The sequence below is a fragment of the Bombina bombina genome, chromosome 6 (genome assembly GCF_027579735.1).
Source record: "Bombina bombina isolate aBomBom1 chromosome 6, aBomBom1.pri, whole genome shotgun sequence".
Taxonomy (NCBI): Eukaryota; Metazoa; Chordata; class Amphibia; order Anura; family Bombinatoridae; genus Bombina; species Bombina bombina.
Genome location: NC_069504.1, coordinates 1,078,608,549 through 1,078,624,157, shown reverse-complemented (window position 1 = coordinate 1,078,624,157; position 15,609 = coordinate 1,078,608,549). Strand labels below are relative to the sequence as shown.

Below are 15,609 nucleotides of genomic sequence, written 5' to 3'. Positions count from 1 at the left end.
TATGGACTCTTGCCAATATGAAAGAAATGAATTTATCAGGTAAATTCTTACATAAATTATGTTTTTTCTCTGCCCCTATAATAAATGTCCGACAACCAGCTGATCAGTTGAAGTCACAGGCGCGGTGAGTGTAACACACCTCCAACAGCATTCTTATGGGTTGAGAAAAATTATAGAACACAGGAACTTTACATGTGCTGTAATTTGCATATTTGTTTCACATAATCCTACTGATCTGTATATTTTAAATGAACTCACACTTTTATAAAAGGAGTAATTTCAAAGAAAGGAGGTCTGCTGACTCAGTAGTGAATGCTGGAAAAACTTGTTTTATTACAGTGATCCAAACAAGTCAGAGTACATAGGGTCACAGTAAAGAACACCTGACGCGTTTTGCGCATGCCTCAGAAGAAGCGCATCTACCATGCGCGAAACACGTAAGGCGTTCTTTACTGTGACCCTATGTACTCTGACTTGTTTGGATCACTGTAATAAAACAAGTTTTTCCAGCATTCACTACTGAGTCAGCAGACCTCCTTTCTTTGAAATTGCATATCTGAAGCGGTGGGATATACCGCACACTGACCTGCTGCTCTCTTTGCCGCACTCACTTTGGCTTCCGGGTTTGTTCCGCCACACTACCCACAGTGCACCTAGCGACGTCACGGGTTATGCATGAGAAGCACCACGCTACCAGAGCCGGATCTCTAAGCACGCCAAGGAGGACTCACAAGCTGCACCCCCACGGAAGGGTATCAACACCAGTCCGAGGAGAAGTACAGCAGTGCGTCCAGGCACCCCACCAAGACTAGTGGAGGGTAAGAGTTTAAGGACATCTCTAAAATGACTGTACATGTTACATAGACTCTGCATTCTACACCCGTGACATCTAGGTTGGGAGCGGTATGCACTGTTATTTGATGTGTTTGAAAACGCAAACCGGGAACAGCCGCTAGTGAATTATTTGAACTATTCTTTGACCGTTCAGTTCCTCACAGCACGGACTTCATTGGGACTGCATTCCCCTGAGTTATTTGGGTGATACATTTATACTGTTATAACACCCTTTGGGAATTATTCTCTGAACACTTTTCTGCTCTCTGATATTATTTATAAAAGGAGTAGCCTAAACCGTTACTTCTCCGCTAACAGACAAAATGTCTAAACCACAAATATCCTGTACTAAATCAGAGTATTTTGCAGCTACATAATCATTGTACAAAAGGGGCCACAGTAGCTGACCATAATTACACAAAACATCATTACTTTTTATGGTATGATATACTACTGTATTTTACAGTTACATTGCATTAAATAAGAATACAGTGGTTATTGTGTATACCCAATGAACAGTACAGATCAGACCATTACTAGCATAGTGCACACACAGTCAGATTCTACATCCTTGCTAACATACCATGATATTTGATAAGTGTAACAATGGCAGCATTATGACAATATGACCATGCTTCCTCTTACTGATTCTGAAAATATTTTTGTCAGTTCAACTGAAGGAGACTGATTTGTTGGTATAATTACCAGTCAAGTCAAAATTAAACTTTCACAATTCAGGTAGGGCATGCAATTTTAAACAATTTTCCAATATACTTTTATTATCAAATTTGCTTTGTTCTCTTGGTATTCTTAGTTGAAAGCTAAACCTAGGTAGGTTTATATGTGCTAATGTCTAAGCCCTTGAAGGGCCCCTCTTACCTCAGTGCATTTTGACAGTTTTTCACAGCTTGTCAGCGCTAGATTGTGTGTGCAATATTAGATAACATTGTGCTCACTCCCGTGGAGTTATTTATGAGTCAGCACTGATTGGGTAAAATGAAAGTCTGTCAAAAGAACAAATAAGGAGGCGGTTTGGAGAAGCTTAGATACAAGGTAATCACAGAGGTAAAAAAATATTTTAATGTAACCATGTTGGTTATGCAAAAGTGGAGAATGGATAACAGGGATTATCTATCTTTTAAAACAATAACAATTCTGGAGTAGACAGTCCCTTTAAATTATTATTGTCATTGCATTATATATTTCCTTCTTAATATGAGGAGAGTCCACAGCTTCATTCCTTACTTGTGGGAATACAGAACCTGGTCAACAGGAGGAGGCAAAGACACCCCAGCCAAAGGCTTAAATACCTCCCCCACTTCCCTCATATCCCAGTCATTCTTTGCCTTTCGTCACAGGAGGTTGGCAGAGAAGTGTCAGAAGATACGGAGTAGTTCTTTATGAAGGGTATCTACCCTTCAATATGAGACTGGAGTTTTAAGTAGTCTTGTCAGCCTCTCAGTGAGAGCATTGACAAAAGTTAGGGTCTGGAGATGCAGGGAGAGTCTTTCTGCGAAAACATCCAGACTCGTATTAACAGCCTGCTTTCATCACTCAGGAGCGATGCTACAAGACTGTCACACTTGAGAGGGTGTGTTTCTGTTCCACATCATAGATACCGGTAAGATCGTTTCATTTTTTGCACATATGGTAACACTAGAAGACAGGCTCACAGTGTGGCGCCTTTTATCTGTATGGAATCAAGGGTTAATATCTCCTGAGGGGGGATTATTGAACATTGGGGATTAATCGTTGGAACACACAGGTTACTTTCACTTTAGAGCTGCACAGCTTTACAAGCTTGGCGTGTTTTTCCTTAGCGGAGGTGGTCCTAGGTTGCGCTCCATGTGACCGGGTGTGGTCATTGTTTCACTTTGTACTCTCTGATCATGCTGGTTATCGGTGAAAAGCGGTTTACTCTGTGTGCCTGGGTCATTGGAGGTGGTGAGTGCCCCAGCCATTGGGGGTATACAGGTGCAGATTATATATTTTATATAACGTTCGTTATTGTTATATTAGGACATAGCCCATAGCTATGGAAGACTCTGACATTTTAGAAGGTACTCCCTCTATACCTAAGACTAATGCCTGTTTATATTGTGAGGAAGCCGAGGTATACCTGCCCTCTCAATTATGTTCCACATGCCTAGAAAAAGTGATTATGGCAAAAAAGTTAAAACGGTTGACATGTTTGATACCACTGAGCTTTCCACCTCTGAGGGATCCCCGTCCCGTGAGATGCGCACCCTGCTTTCATCTCCCAATACACATGCAGTTTCCCATAGCATGCCTGATCCTCCATCTGGAGGAGGCCTTTTACCTCCAGGCTTCACTGCGCAGTTACAAATGGCGGTGTCTGCGGCCATTAGTGCTTTACCTTGCCCTGCTAAGTGCAAGCAAAAAGGTCAAATATTGCTATCCTTCCCAGGGTTCATCATCTCGTTTATTGGCTATAGCTGATAGACTGATATCGGATGATGAAGTTCTTTCTGATACTTCAGAGTGTGAATTTTCTGGGTCTGAATCAATGCCTCTAAGCCTCTGATTACGGAGGAACCAGATTTTAGATTTAGGATGGAGCACTTGCACTTTTTTTTAAAGGTTCCAGAGGCCAAACTGCCTGAAGAATCTTTAATTCCTAAACTTGATAGAGTTTACGAAGAGAGGGGTGTTCCTCAGACTTTCCCTGTTCCTTTAAGAAACTGTTCCCAGTCCCGGACTCTCAATTGGAGTTGTGGGGTTCCATCCCTAAGGTGGATGGCGCTGTCTCCACGCTTGCAAAACGCACTACTATCCCACTGGAGGATAGTTCGTCAGTCAAAGAGCCCATGGATAAAAAGATGGTAACTCTGTTAAGAAGTGCTTCAACATTTCAGGATATTTATTTCAACCAGCGGCGGCAGTTGCCGCGGTTGTGGGAGCGGCTACCCACTGGTGTGACTCCTTATTGGAAATTGATCGAGGTGGAAGGTCCCCTCGATATTATTCTTGATAGAATTAAGGCTTTAAGGGTTGCTAATTCTTTTATTTGTGATGTGAATATGCAAATTATTAGTTTAAATGCTAAAACTGCTGGGTTTTCTGTTCAGGCCCCCCGGCTCTGTGGCTGAAGTCCTGGTCTGCAGAGTTGACTTCCAAGTCCAGACTCCTTTCCCTTCCATTCAAGGGTAAGATTTTGTTTGGTCCAGGCCTGGACTCCATTATTTCCATGGGTACAGGGGGCATGGGTGCCTTCCTTCCGCAAGATAAAAAGAACAGATCTAAGGGACAATCTAATAATTTTTGTTCTGATAAATCCCAGCGCCAGCAATCCTCTGCTAAGACCAAGCAACCTAAGACTTAGAAGCCTGCTCAGTCCTGCAATAAGTCCAAGCAGAGCAAGAAGCCAGCTGAGACTAAATCAGCATGAAGGGGTCACCCCCGGTCAGGTAGGGGGCAGACTTTCGCTCTTCTCGGAAGCTTGGTTCAGGGATGTGCAGGATCCTTGGGTCCTGAAGGTCATTGCTCAAGGTTACAGAATTGGGTTCAAGTCTCTTCCACCCAAGGGCAGATTCCTTCTCTCAAATCTGTCATCAAAACCAGAGAAGAGGGATGCCTTTCTGGGATGCGTTCGGGATCTGTCCTCCTTAGGAGTCATTGTCCCGGTTCCCATAGAGGAACGAGGCTTGGGATACTACTCAAACCTTTTCGTGGTCCCAAAGAAGAAGGGAACTTTCAGCCCGATTCTGGACCTAAAGTGCTTAAACAAGTTTCTGAACGTCCCCTCGTTCAAGATGGAGACAATAAGGTCTATCCTTCACTTAGTTCAGAAGTGACAGTTCATGACCACAATAGATCTGAAGGATCCTTACCTTCATGTCCAAATCCACAGGGAACACTCCTAAGGTTTGCTTCCTGGACCAGCACTCTTAGCTGTGACCAGAACCCAGGGCATTGCAGTAGCACCTTACTTGGACGATATTCTGGTACAAGCACCATCCTTTCTTTTGGCGGAAGAACATTTGGAATCTCTTCTCTCTCTTCTTCGATCCCATGAATGGAAGATAAACTTAGAAAAGAGTTCTCTTATTCCAAGTACCAGGGTAGAATTCCTGGGCACTATAATAGACTCACTAGTCATGAGGATATTTCTTTCAGACCAGAGATGCTGCAAGCTGGCTTCCACATGTCTTGCCCTCTGGGCCTCCTCAAGGCCCTCTGTGACACAGTGTATGGAGGTGATCGGTCTCATGGTGTCCAGCATGGACATAATTCCCTTTGCCAGGTTCCATCTCAGACCATTACAGCTGTGCATGCTGAGACAGTGGAACAGCAATAATTCGGATCTGTCTCAACAGATTTCTCTGGACAACCGGTCAAGAGACTTGCTCTCTTGGTGGCTCTGTCCAGAGCACCTGTCCCGAGGGACATCCTTTTTAAGACCATCCTGGGAGATTGTGATTACAGATGCGAGTCTCTCAGGATGGGGAGCAGTTTGGGTAGCCAAGAAGGCTCAGGGCCTTTAGTCTCGGGAGGAGAGTTCTCTTCTGATCAACATTCTGGAACTTCGAGCAATCTTTAATGCTCTGAAGGCTTGGCCCCATCTGGGATTGTCCCAGTTTATCATATTCCAATCAGACAATATCACCTCAGTGGCTTACATCAACCACCAGGGAGGAACGAGGAGCTCCCTAGCAATGAGGGAGGTATCTCAGATTCTGGAGTGAGCGGAGGCCCACAACTGTTCTCTGTCAGCGATCCACATTCCGGGTGTGGACAACTGGGAAGCGGATTTTCTCAGCAGACAATCCTTTCATCTGGGGGAAAGGTCTCTCCATCCCAAGGTGTATCCTCAGGCGGAGCTAATAGATGCATTAGTGGTGCCTTGGAGGTTCAGTCTAATATACCTTTTTCAGCCATTACCTCTCCTTCCTCGAGTAGTGGCCCACATCAAGCAGGAGCATGCATCAGTGATACAAATTGTTTCAACGTGGCTGCAATGTGGTTCGCGGATCTAGTGGGGATGTCGTCATCTTCTCTGTGGAAGTTACCTTGTCGCAAGGATCTGCTGGAACAAGGTCCTTAGGTTCATCAAAATCTAGATTCTCTGAGGCTGACTGCATGGAGATTGAACGCTTAGTCCTAGCCAAGAGAGGTTTCTCAGAGTTATCGATACTCTTATTCAAGCTTGTAAGCCGGTTACTCGTCGCAACTATTATAAGGTGTGGAGGACCTACTTATTCTGGTGTGAAGAGCGTGGATTCCCCTTGCTGCACAAGAGGCTCGCTGAGCTTCCAGATCTTCAGTCTTTTGTTCAGGCTCTGTCTAGAATCAGGCCTGTGTTTAGGAGAATTAGGAGATTGTGGTTCCTTCTTTGTGTCCTAATCCTTCTTCTTCGAAGGAACGGTTACTTCGTAATTTGGATGTGGTTTGGGTCTTGAAGTTTTATCTTCAGGCTACGAAGGAGTTTAGACAGACGACTTCTTTGTCTGTTCTGGGAAGTGTAGGGGGCAGAAAGCCTCATCCACTTCCTTATCCTTTTGGTTGAGGAGCATTATTTGCTTTGCTTATGAGACAGCAGGACATAAGCCTCCTCAGAGGATTAAGGCTCATTCAACTAGAGCAGTGGCTTCCTATTGGGTCTTCAAGAATGAGGCCTCTATGGATCAGATTTGTAGGGCGGCTACCTGGTCCTCCTTACATACCTTTTCTAAATTTTACAAGTTTGACGTTTTTGCTTTGGCTGAAGCAGCTTTTGGGAGAAAGGTTTTGCAGGCTATGGTGCCCTCAGAATAGGAGCCGGCTCCTTTTTTGCCCTCATTTTCATTCAGTAGCCTCTGGAGCTTGGGTATATGTTCCCCACAAGTAAGGAATGAAGCCGTGGACTCTCCTCATATTAAGATGGAAAACATAAATTATGCTTACCAGATAATTTCCTTTCCTTCTGTTTGAGGAGAGTCCACGGCCCCCGCCCATATTTCCTGAAGGGCGGACCTAAATTTTTTTTGTTCTTCTGGCACCATTTATACCCTACTTCTTCTACTGTTCCTTGTTCCCTTGGCAGAATGACTGGGATATGAGGGAAGTGGGGGAGGTATTTAAGCCTTTTGCTGGGGTGTCTTTGCCTCCTCCTGGTGGCCAGGTTCTGTATTCCCACAAGTAAGGAATGAAGCTGTGGACTCTCCTCATACAGAAGGAAAGGAAATTACCTGGTAAGCATAATTTATTCGGAATGTCCAAACTACAAAGCGGGGGGAGGTGGCGCCAAGTCAAGGCTATCTGGTCAAATATAAAATGTAAAAAATGTAATAAATGTAATACCAGGATATAGATGAATAAATAAAGCAAATTGCTGCAACTATGTATTCCAAGATGTAAAAATAATTTATTTGTTGGCAATTAAAATAATACTCAAAATAAATTCAAAATAATATTCAATAATTTACTGTATAAAAACACTGGTGTCTTTTCTAAAACTAGTTAACATATATGACTACACAGAATAATCCTTAAAATTAAGTCACAATACTAAATCATGCAATGCAAGTGCAGTTGAAAATGAAAATTATAATTATAAAATGGTAAAATTGGAAGGTACAATTGACGGAGTAATTCAGCAAAACTTAAGGACTCATGTAAACAGCAAACAAACTTTGAGACTCGGCGGTCTGTATATCTATTCTGCAGACAAGTATTCTATGTTGTAGAAAAGGTAGAATGCACCAATTTCTAAAGTCTGATAGGGTGGATGAAGTGATCAGAACGCTGTCAAAGATAATTTCAAAAAGGGGTTAGTTAGCTTTCAAATGTACTTGCAAATTTCAGCGGTTATTTTAAATCAACAGCTGCTGCCACATATCCTTCAGTTCACCGCTACGGTAAGCCCTCTGGCAGTTCTCTTTTACCCGGTGTTCCGGTATGGGAGGTGGTAAACTTCGGCCACTCGCCTGTGTACTGCTGATATATTATTACTATTTTCTTCTAAGTGTGCACACTTACATTTATTCTTCACTCCTACCATCTGCTCAGCGATGCAAGCTTTCACTGGTGCTGGCTTAACGGTCCTGGGAGCCAAATCAATCCGTGTCTCTTCCAAACAAACTGGGTCCTGGTGTGGTTTCTACGCGTTTCAGCTCTCCAAGGAGCCTTTGTCAAGACACGGATTGATTTGGCTCCCAGGACCGTTAAGCCAGCACCAGTGAAAGCTTGAAATTTCCAGTGGCTCAGGACGACTTAGAAATTGCAGAGGATGACTTATAAATTTGACTTTTTCATATATTTAACATTGAGTAGACTACTAACTTACATACAGGGAGAAACCAGAAGTATATCTGACAATACAGCAATCAAGTAAACAATCAAATAATCAACTATTGAGCACTCACAGCTGAGGTTTACTGAAGCTCCGCCAAAGACCCAACCTGAGTTTCACAAAACATTAAATATTGTATAATTTAACCCTTTCATGACTGGGGCAAATGTTTGCAATCAGAAAAAGTTCTGAAGTAAAATTTTGCAGGAATAAGAAGGTCACATGATCACCGACATGATCACGTGACTTCAACAATGGAATTAGATCCTGGGGACTGCTGGGTGGGTTTTGAAGCATGTGAAATTCTGGTAGAAAATATATTAATATAGATATAAAACACAATACACACAGAGAGAAGTGCACTTACAGACATGAACAACCAGCTCAATACCATTGTTAGCTTGATCTATGGCGATTTACCACCTGGGTGCATCTTCTTTTTAGCCCAGTAATGCTTTTCACATAGTAGAACTTTCCTCTAGTATAGCAGTCTGATCCCGCCTATTACGGTCCGTCCAGCACAGACATACCAGGTAATACCTCTCTGTACAAGGAACACAACAACCCCAGATGATTGTTTTGGCCTTCATTGGGCCTCTTCAGTGAGGTGCAGCCATATTCCTCAAAGCACACTGAGCAGAGAGTCCATGTCTGGTTGCCCCTTTTTCCCCCCTTAGGGAGACTTAATACACACAGATAGAAGCGCACTCATAGGAACGAACAACTAGCGCAATACCATTGTTAGCCTGTTCTATGGCGATCTACCACCTGGGTGCAGCTTCTTTTTAGCCCAGTTATGCTTTTCCCAGAGTAGAACTTTCCTGTAGTATATTAGTCTGATCCCGCCGACTAAGGTCAGTCCAGCGCCATAATGATCGTCTTGAGTTGCTGTGTTCCATATACAGAGGAGGATTGCCTGGTATTTTGGGCTGGACTGACTAGGCGGAAACAGACTGATATACTACAGGAAAGGTCTACTCTGTGAAAAGTACAACTGGGCTAAAAGAGGCTGCTCCTAGGTGGTAACTTCTGATAGAGAAAACTACTGAGCTTACTGAGCTGTTGTTCGTTCCTGGTAGAGTGCTTCTCTCTATATATGCATAGATATAGAACATTTTATTAATTCACTATTGCTGGTATATAACTGTGTGTTTAGTCCATGCAAAAGGGGATTAAATACATAATTATAGTCAGCTTCAGAGAAACAATGCGCTACTGGTGATCCAATAACAAGAGACAAATGTGTGTAGCCACCAGCAAGCTCACAGTGGCTTAGAATATGTACATATTCTCTTTTTCAACAATGGATACCATGAGAACAAAGTAAATTTGAAAATAAAAGTGAATTTAAAAAATGACATGGACTGATTGAGTCATGCAAGATTCTGATAGAACATGCAATTTTAAACAATTTCATTCTATGATCAATTTTGCTTAATTCTTTTGGTACCTTTTGTTAAAGAGTATTCCTAGGTGAGCTCAGGAGCATGCACGTGTCCTTAGCCATCTGGCAGCAGTGTTTGTAACCATGTATAACACTAATTAAACATTGTTCCAAACTCTGTGGCCATAGAATGCTACAAACACTCTATGGCAGCAGAGTTTGCAACTATGTATATTATTGCTATAAACTTTGTTGCGAACACTGGTGCCAGATGGCTAAAGATACATGCACTCTCCTGAGCTCCCCTAAGATTACTCTTTAACAAAGGGTACCAAGAGAACAAACAAAATTGATAAAGCAAATTGTAATCATGAATGCTTAATTTTGACTTTACTGTCCCTTTAAATGTCCTTCTAAAACAAAAGATATAAAACTAGTAAGAACTAATGTTTAATGTTTTTGACTAAAATTGCAAGAATTGCTTTATCCTTTTCACATCCTCACAAAACCTACCCAGAAGTCACAAGAATTGATTAAGAATTTAACTTTGATTACTGGCAATGAGAAATCATTTATTTCAATGAATGTTAAACTAGAAATATTTTATAATTTTGCTACATAATCCTGCTGAAGATGAATGGCTGCTGAATGCAGTAGAAGCTAAAAGTAGGATAATTCTCTTTTCCCAGCAAATTAATCTTTGAGACTCATGTGAGCAGAATTACTGCGTTCCAACCCTTAACATTACAACTAACTAGAGGAGGGTCCATTTAAAGGTCTATTATGTAGAATCATCATGCGTAGAAGATGAACAGTGAGTTTATACAACTCAAGAAAGAAAGTTTGTCAGCTGCTCACAATACATTAGCAATGGCCAAAGCTTGTAATGGACTGGACTCTGCCAAGTTTAAGGTGAGTTAATTTGTATTTACTTACTTTTGTTATTAAATGTTTCTAGGAAGCGTTGTGTAATACTCCAGTAAACAAACGACTATATATTCTTAAGGATATTTAAACATATGAATTTGTAGAGGCTTGTTTAAATATTTAAATGTATAGTGAAATTTCCTGTTCAGTGATATACCATGTGCTCTGCATTTTTGGTCACATTTTTCATGTATCATCAATTTGCCCTTCAGACTTCTGGGACGAGACACACAAAACATTGTGTTGTCTTTCATTCTATAACAAAATGTCATTATTAAACGTAGCCTTTAACAAAATGATACAGAGTCAAGCACACTTTTCCTATGCAAATATTTGGTTTCAGTGAATACCAGCAAAACTGTACTCTAAGAATTGTAAACAAAATTCTTGAAAAAACTGTATCAGAGGTTTTGGTAAGTGAATGTAATAGGGGCTGTAGCCCCAGTTATAGTCTAATAGAGCCAAGGGGGTCATTAGAGCCTTATTAAAGGGCAAGCAAAATATCAGTCTAATTTTCTATTTTATACAGCACCACTTTGCACTTGCCAGTCACTGCGCACTGGTGTATAGAACGTTTGTCTATGTGACTGGAGGTTGTATAACTGAACTCTGTATGTGCAGTTACATGATGCATCTTTGGCCTCATAATACTGAATTATAGACTATTTAGCTAAACTGAGTTGTTTTAGGAAGAAGAAGAGGATACATTAAGGTGAGTATATCTGGTTAAAGACATCACTGAGGTTTTCCTTGGGCTTCTTTTGGAACCACGCAATAATCCTAGTTAAAATGACAGAATCACAGAATATGTGTTATGCAATAGGGTGTTTGTCTTTCTTTAGGGTTATGAAATCTTTAGATGAATTAAGGAAGTTACAGATGACCCAGTGGAAATGAACTAAAATGCAATTAACTTTTTTTTAGTAAGGTTCTATACAGTTATCCCTTTATAAAGCATCTTTTATAGATCATCCATAATTATAAATATAATGCAGTCTATACTATATAGAGGGATATATGCTATATAAACACCAAACACATCCATATAACACAGTGCACCAACCATTTAGTATTAAAATTCCCTATACAGATCACCCCCTGGTGTATATAAGAAAATGACATGTATATATTTATACCTATGTACAAATGCAATAACTGTATAATCCTAATCTATATATTTGTGGGATGAGGCTGATTTTAATTGTAAAATTCACCCATTGTTTGCCCTACAAGAAGTTGCTGTCTGTCTGACATAGCTGAATTATTGTCTTTAACAAATTAAAGTGGCTGCTCATTTTACCCCCACCACCCCACTTCACCTTCATCATATTAACCCCTCTGCATTCTGACATGGGACCCTAGTATGTTGTAGGGCATTTTGTTAGCACTGTAGTGAATGTTTCACTAATATCACACCGTGCAGCCATAAAACCTGTACATTGTTTCATCTATCTTTTTAATGATTTTGTCTCAGTTTATAAGCTGCCTATATGTGTGTATTTGGTTGTATTATGTATAAGAAAGTGCCTACATTTGTTATTAAAGACAAAACATAACTGTTATAAACAATATACTGTGTCCCTGCAAGAAAAGTAAACAGTAATGTTTAAAATAGTTTCATATTATAATAAAAGATGGCTTCTTTACATTTAAAGGGATACTAAACCCAATTTTTTTTTCTTTAACTTTAGCAACTTTCTAATTTACTCCTATTGTTTTTTCTTCGTTCTCTTGCTATCATTTAAAAAGCAGGAATGTAAAGCTTAGGAGCCGGACCATTTCTGGTTCAGTACCTGGGGTACCCTTGCTTATTGGTGGCTAAATGTTGGCACCAATAAGCAAGCGCTATCCAGGGTTCTGAACCTAAAATGGTCCGGCTCCTAAGCTTTACAATCTTGCTTTTAAAATAAAGATACCAAGAGAACGGAGGGGGGGAGTTAATAGGAGTAAATTAGAAAGTTGCCTAAAATTACATGCTCTATCTGAATCATGAAAAAAAAAATGGGTTTAGTGTCCCTTTAAATGTGTGGGTGTTTGCATCTGTATTATTGTGTATGAGTGTGTTTACAATTTTTAATGTATATATTGCCCTGAGAGTCTGTCGGATGCTTTTATATTTATGATGTTTTTTCTTAGATCATTTTTCAAAGATCCTTCTTACAAAACAAATGAATCAACAAAGTATAATTTTCAAATTGCCTATTATATATTTACATCCATTGTGAAAAAGTGATTTTACTAAGATGCTTACTTATCATCTCTGAATTTCTAAGGCACAGTTAAAGGGACAGTCAACACCAGATTTTTTTGTTGTTTAAAAAGATAGACAATCCCTTTATTACCCATTCCCCAGTTTTGCATAACGAACACTGTTATATTAATACACGTTTTACCTCTGTGATTACCTTGTATCTTAGCCTCTGCAAACTGCCCCCTTATTTCAGTTCTTTTGACAGACTTGCATGTTAGCCAATCAGTGCTGACTCCTAGGTAACTCCACGTGCGTCAGCTCAATGTTATCTATATGACACATTTTTAAAATAAGAGTGTGTGGAAGACACATAAGCACAATGACTTCAAAGTGCTGTCTAATGCGTTTCACATCCCAAAGAAACTAGCACTCAATGACAAGTACCCTGTGGGCCATCTTTAATATTGATTGGACCCTGTGAAACTGGACCAAAGCAGTACTAATAAGTAAATAAATATATAAATTCCTCCACTGTGGATTATTTTTTTATTTTTATTTTTTTATTTATTTTTTTTTAAATAATTTTTTTATTGAGGTTATGCAACAATACAAAAAAACATAGATTGATATACGTGCAACAGTGAATGCGCTTCAGTCAATTGTCAATAAACATTTTCGACCATAAAAAGACAATAGAGATCAAAAACAACAAAAATTGCAACAATGTCTGACATCAAATAAGTTTCTCAAACCTCTAGATTTTTATATATATTCGCAAAACTGGCTGACTAGAGAGAAGGCCTCTCATGGACCCATTGGCTGCGTAGAGATGAAATAGTATACAATAATCAGATCTGCGGGCGCTATTGGGCCTAAGGATAGCTTATAGTAAAGATATTATGGGTGGGGGAGGAATTTCAGCGGATAAGCACCGCTTATTGAATAGGGGGGAGAAGTGGAGGGGCGGAGCCATATAGGAAAGTCTCTTGAGTATCTAAGGGGCAGGTATAGAGCAGAATATCAATGAGAATTCTATGGCATTGAAATGCCTAGTGTTTACTTGGGCTTAATTGACAACAGTCTATATGGAGATTTAGGGCAGTCATGTAAGTTTATATAGGACTAGAGGCGTGTTCTGGATTGAACTATCATTGTTAACCATTATGCTTATATTACATGTACTGTATATCTCTAGATAGCAGCCCCCACGAGTAAAGCATGAATTCAGGCGAGTGGCAAAAATACTTGACAAATATACAAAAAACGTCTGCCTGCATTTAAATGAGAGACTAACTATACCTTATATTAAGAATAGGACTGCGAAAGAGCTTCCCAGGAGCTATAGACATGGGCAATATACAGAAGCAGTATAGTATGTGCTTGATGATGTATGTAACCTCACAGCGAATTTGAAATCACATAGTACAGATATCAGGCTAATACATTGCATAATTTCATACTTACTGTATCACAAAGTTATGGAACAGAGATATTGACCAACACCCTTAAATAAGATCCTAAAAGAGCCGTTGCATTGCTTTTTACATATGGAGAGAGGTTAGGTCAGTTAACAATCTTATGTCTCAGTTCTAGAAGCTTAGGCATCTATTCAAGCTCAGTCCCAACTAATCCGATATCTATAGAACCCCATATTAATCTATCCTAGGAATAAAAGTATATGGGGATAGTGAAGGAAGTGTCACTAGGAGTAAGTTTAGTTAGGACAAAATAATTATTACTTAATATGAACATAACCACACTCATCAAAACTTTTGTATTCCTATAGAGGGAGCCTAAAAACATATGCACACAAGCTAAAACAGCAAGTATAATTAGGGCAACTTTAAACGTATTTCAGAAAACATGAGAGTATGAGACACAGTCTAATTTAGTCATTTAGGTGGAATGAGCGCACATGTGCTACTATCTAATGAAGCTAGGCTGACATCTCATAGTAGTCAAAAGGTTAATTGCCAGGGGTAAGGGTAGACTTAGAAATAAAATATCTAGATATGCTTTCCTCCGTGACAATATAGATTATTGGTGCGCCATAGATATACATGGTTAAACAGACGCATATAATATAAGCTTTAAGCATACTGCGACAGTTTGCACCATCTAACTAGGGTTGTGTAATAAGTACTATCTCCTACAATCAGCTTTGCATGAGGATATATGTCTAAGTAAAACTGAGTGCTACCTAGCTCATTAAATTGACTCATATATAAGATAGATATACTTTAAGTACCAACACATGCAGGAGCTTACATATATGTGTATCCAAATAAGTCATATCTAGAAAAGCTCTAATGGTGTGAAGCAATAATATTGGAACAGAATAAGAGCAAGTATAATATGATGCGGTAAAAAACTAGTGAGTAGCTGTATTACATTACTGCACCTATATTTACTATCGCCTAGATTTAGAGTTTGGCGTCAGCCGTCAAAACCAGCGTTAGGGGCTCCTAACGCTGGTATTTAGAGTCAGTCAGGAAAGGGTCTAACGCTCACTTTGCAGCCGCGACTTTTCCACACCGCAGATCCCCCTACGCCATTTGCGTATCCTATCTTTTCAATGGGATCTTCCTAACGCCGGTATTTAGAGTCGTGGCGGAAGTGAGCGTTAGAAATCTAACGACAAGACTCCAGCCGCAGAAAAAAGTCAGGAGTTAAGAGCTTTTTGGGCTAACGCCGGTTCATACAGCTCTTAACTACTGTGCTATAAAGTACACTAACACCCATAAACTACCTATGTACCCCTAAACCGAGGCCCCCCCACATCGCCGCCACTCTATTACATTTTTTTAACCCCTAATCAGCCGACCGCACACCGCCGCAACCTACATTATCCCTATGTACCCCTAATCTGCTGCCCCTAACACCGCCGACCCCTATATTATATTTATTAACCCCTAATCTGCCGCCCCCAACGTCGCCTCCACCTACCTACAATTATTAACCCATAATCTGCCGACCGGACCA

The 15,609-nt window shown here is 40.3% G+C and overlaps 1 protein-coding gene across 1 annotated transcript in view; it reads left to right on the top strand.

The window, feature by feature from the left end:
• The first annotated feature begins 10,264 nt into the window (after positions 1 to 10,264).
• Positions 10,265 to 15,609, top strand: part of LOC128664205 (solute carrier family 23 member 1) — a 232,604-nt gene continuing 227,259 nt past the window's right edge. The window contains exon 1 of the mRNA XM_053718979.1: positions 10,265 to 10,421. Within this exon, the coding sequence (XP_053574954.1) occupies positions 10,317 to 10,421 (105 nt within the window). The 5' untranslated portion in view covers positions 10,265 to 10,316. The remainder of the gene's footprint in view (positions 10,422 to 15,609) is intronic.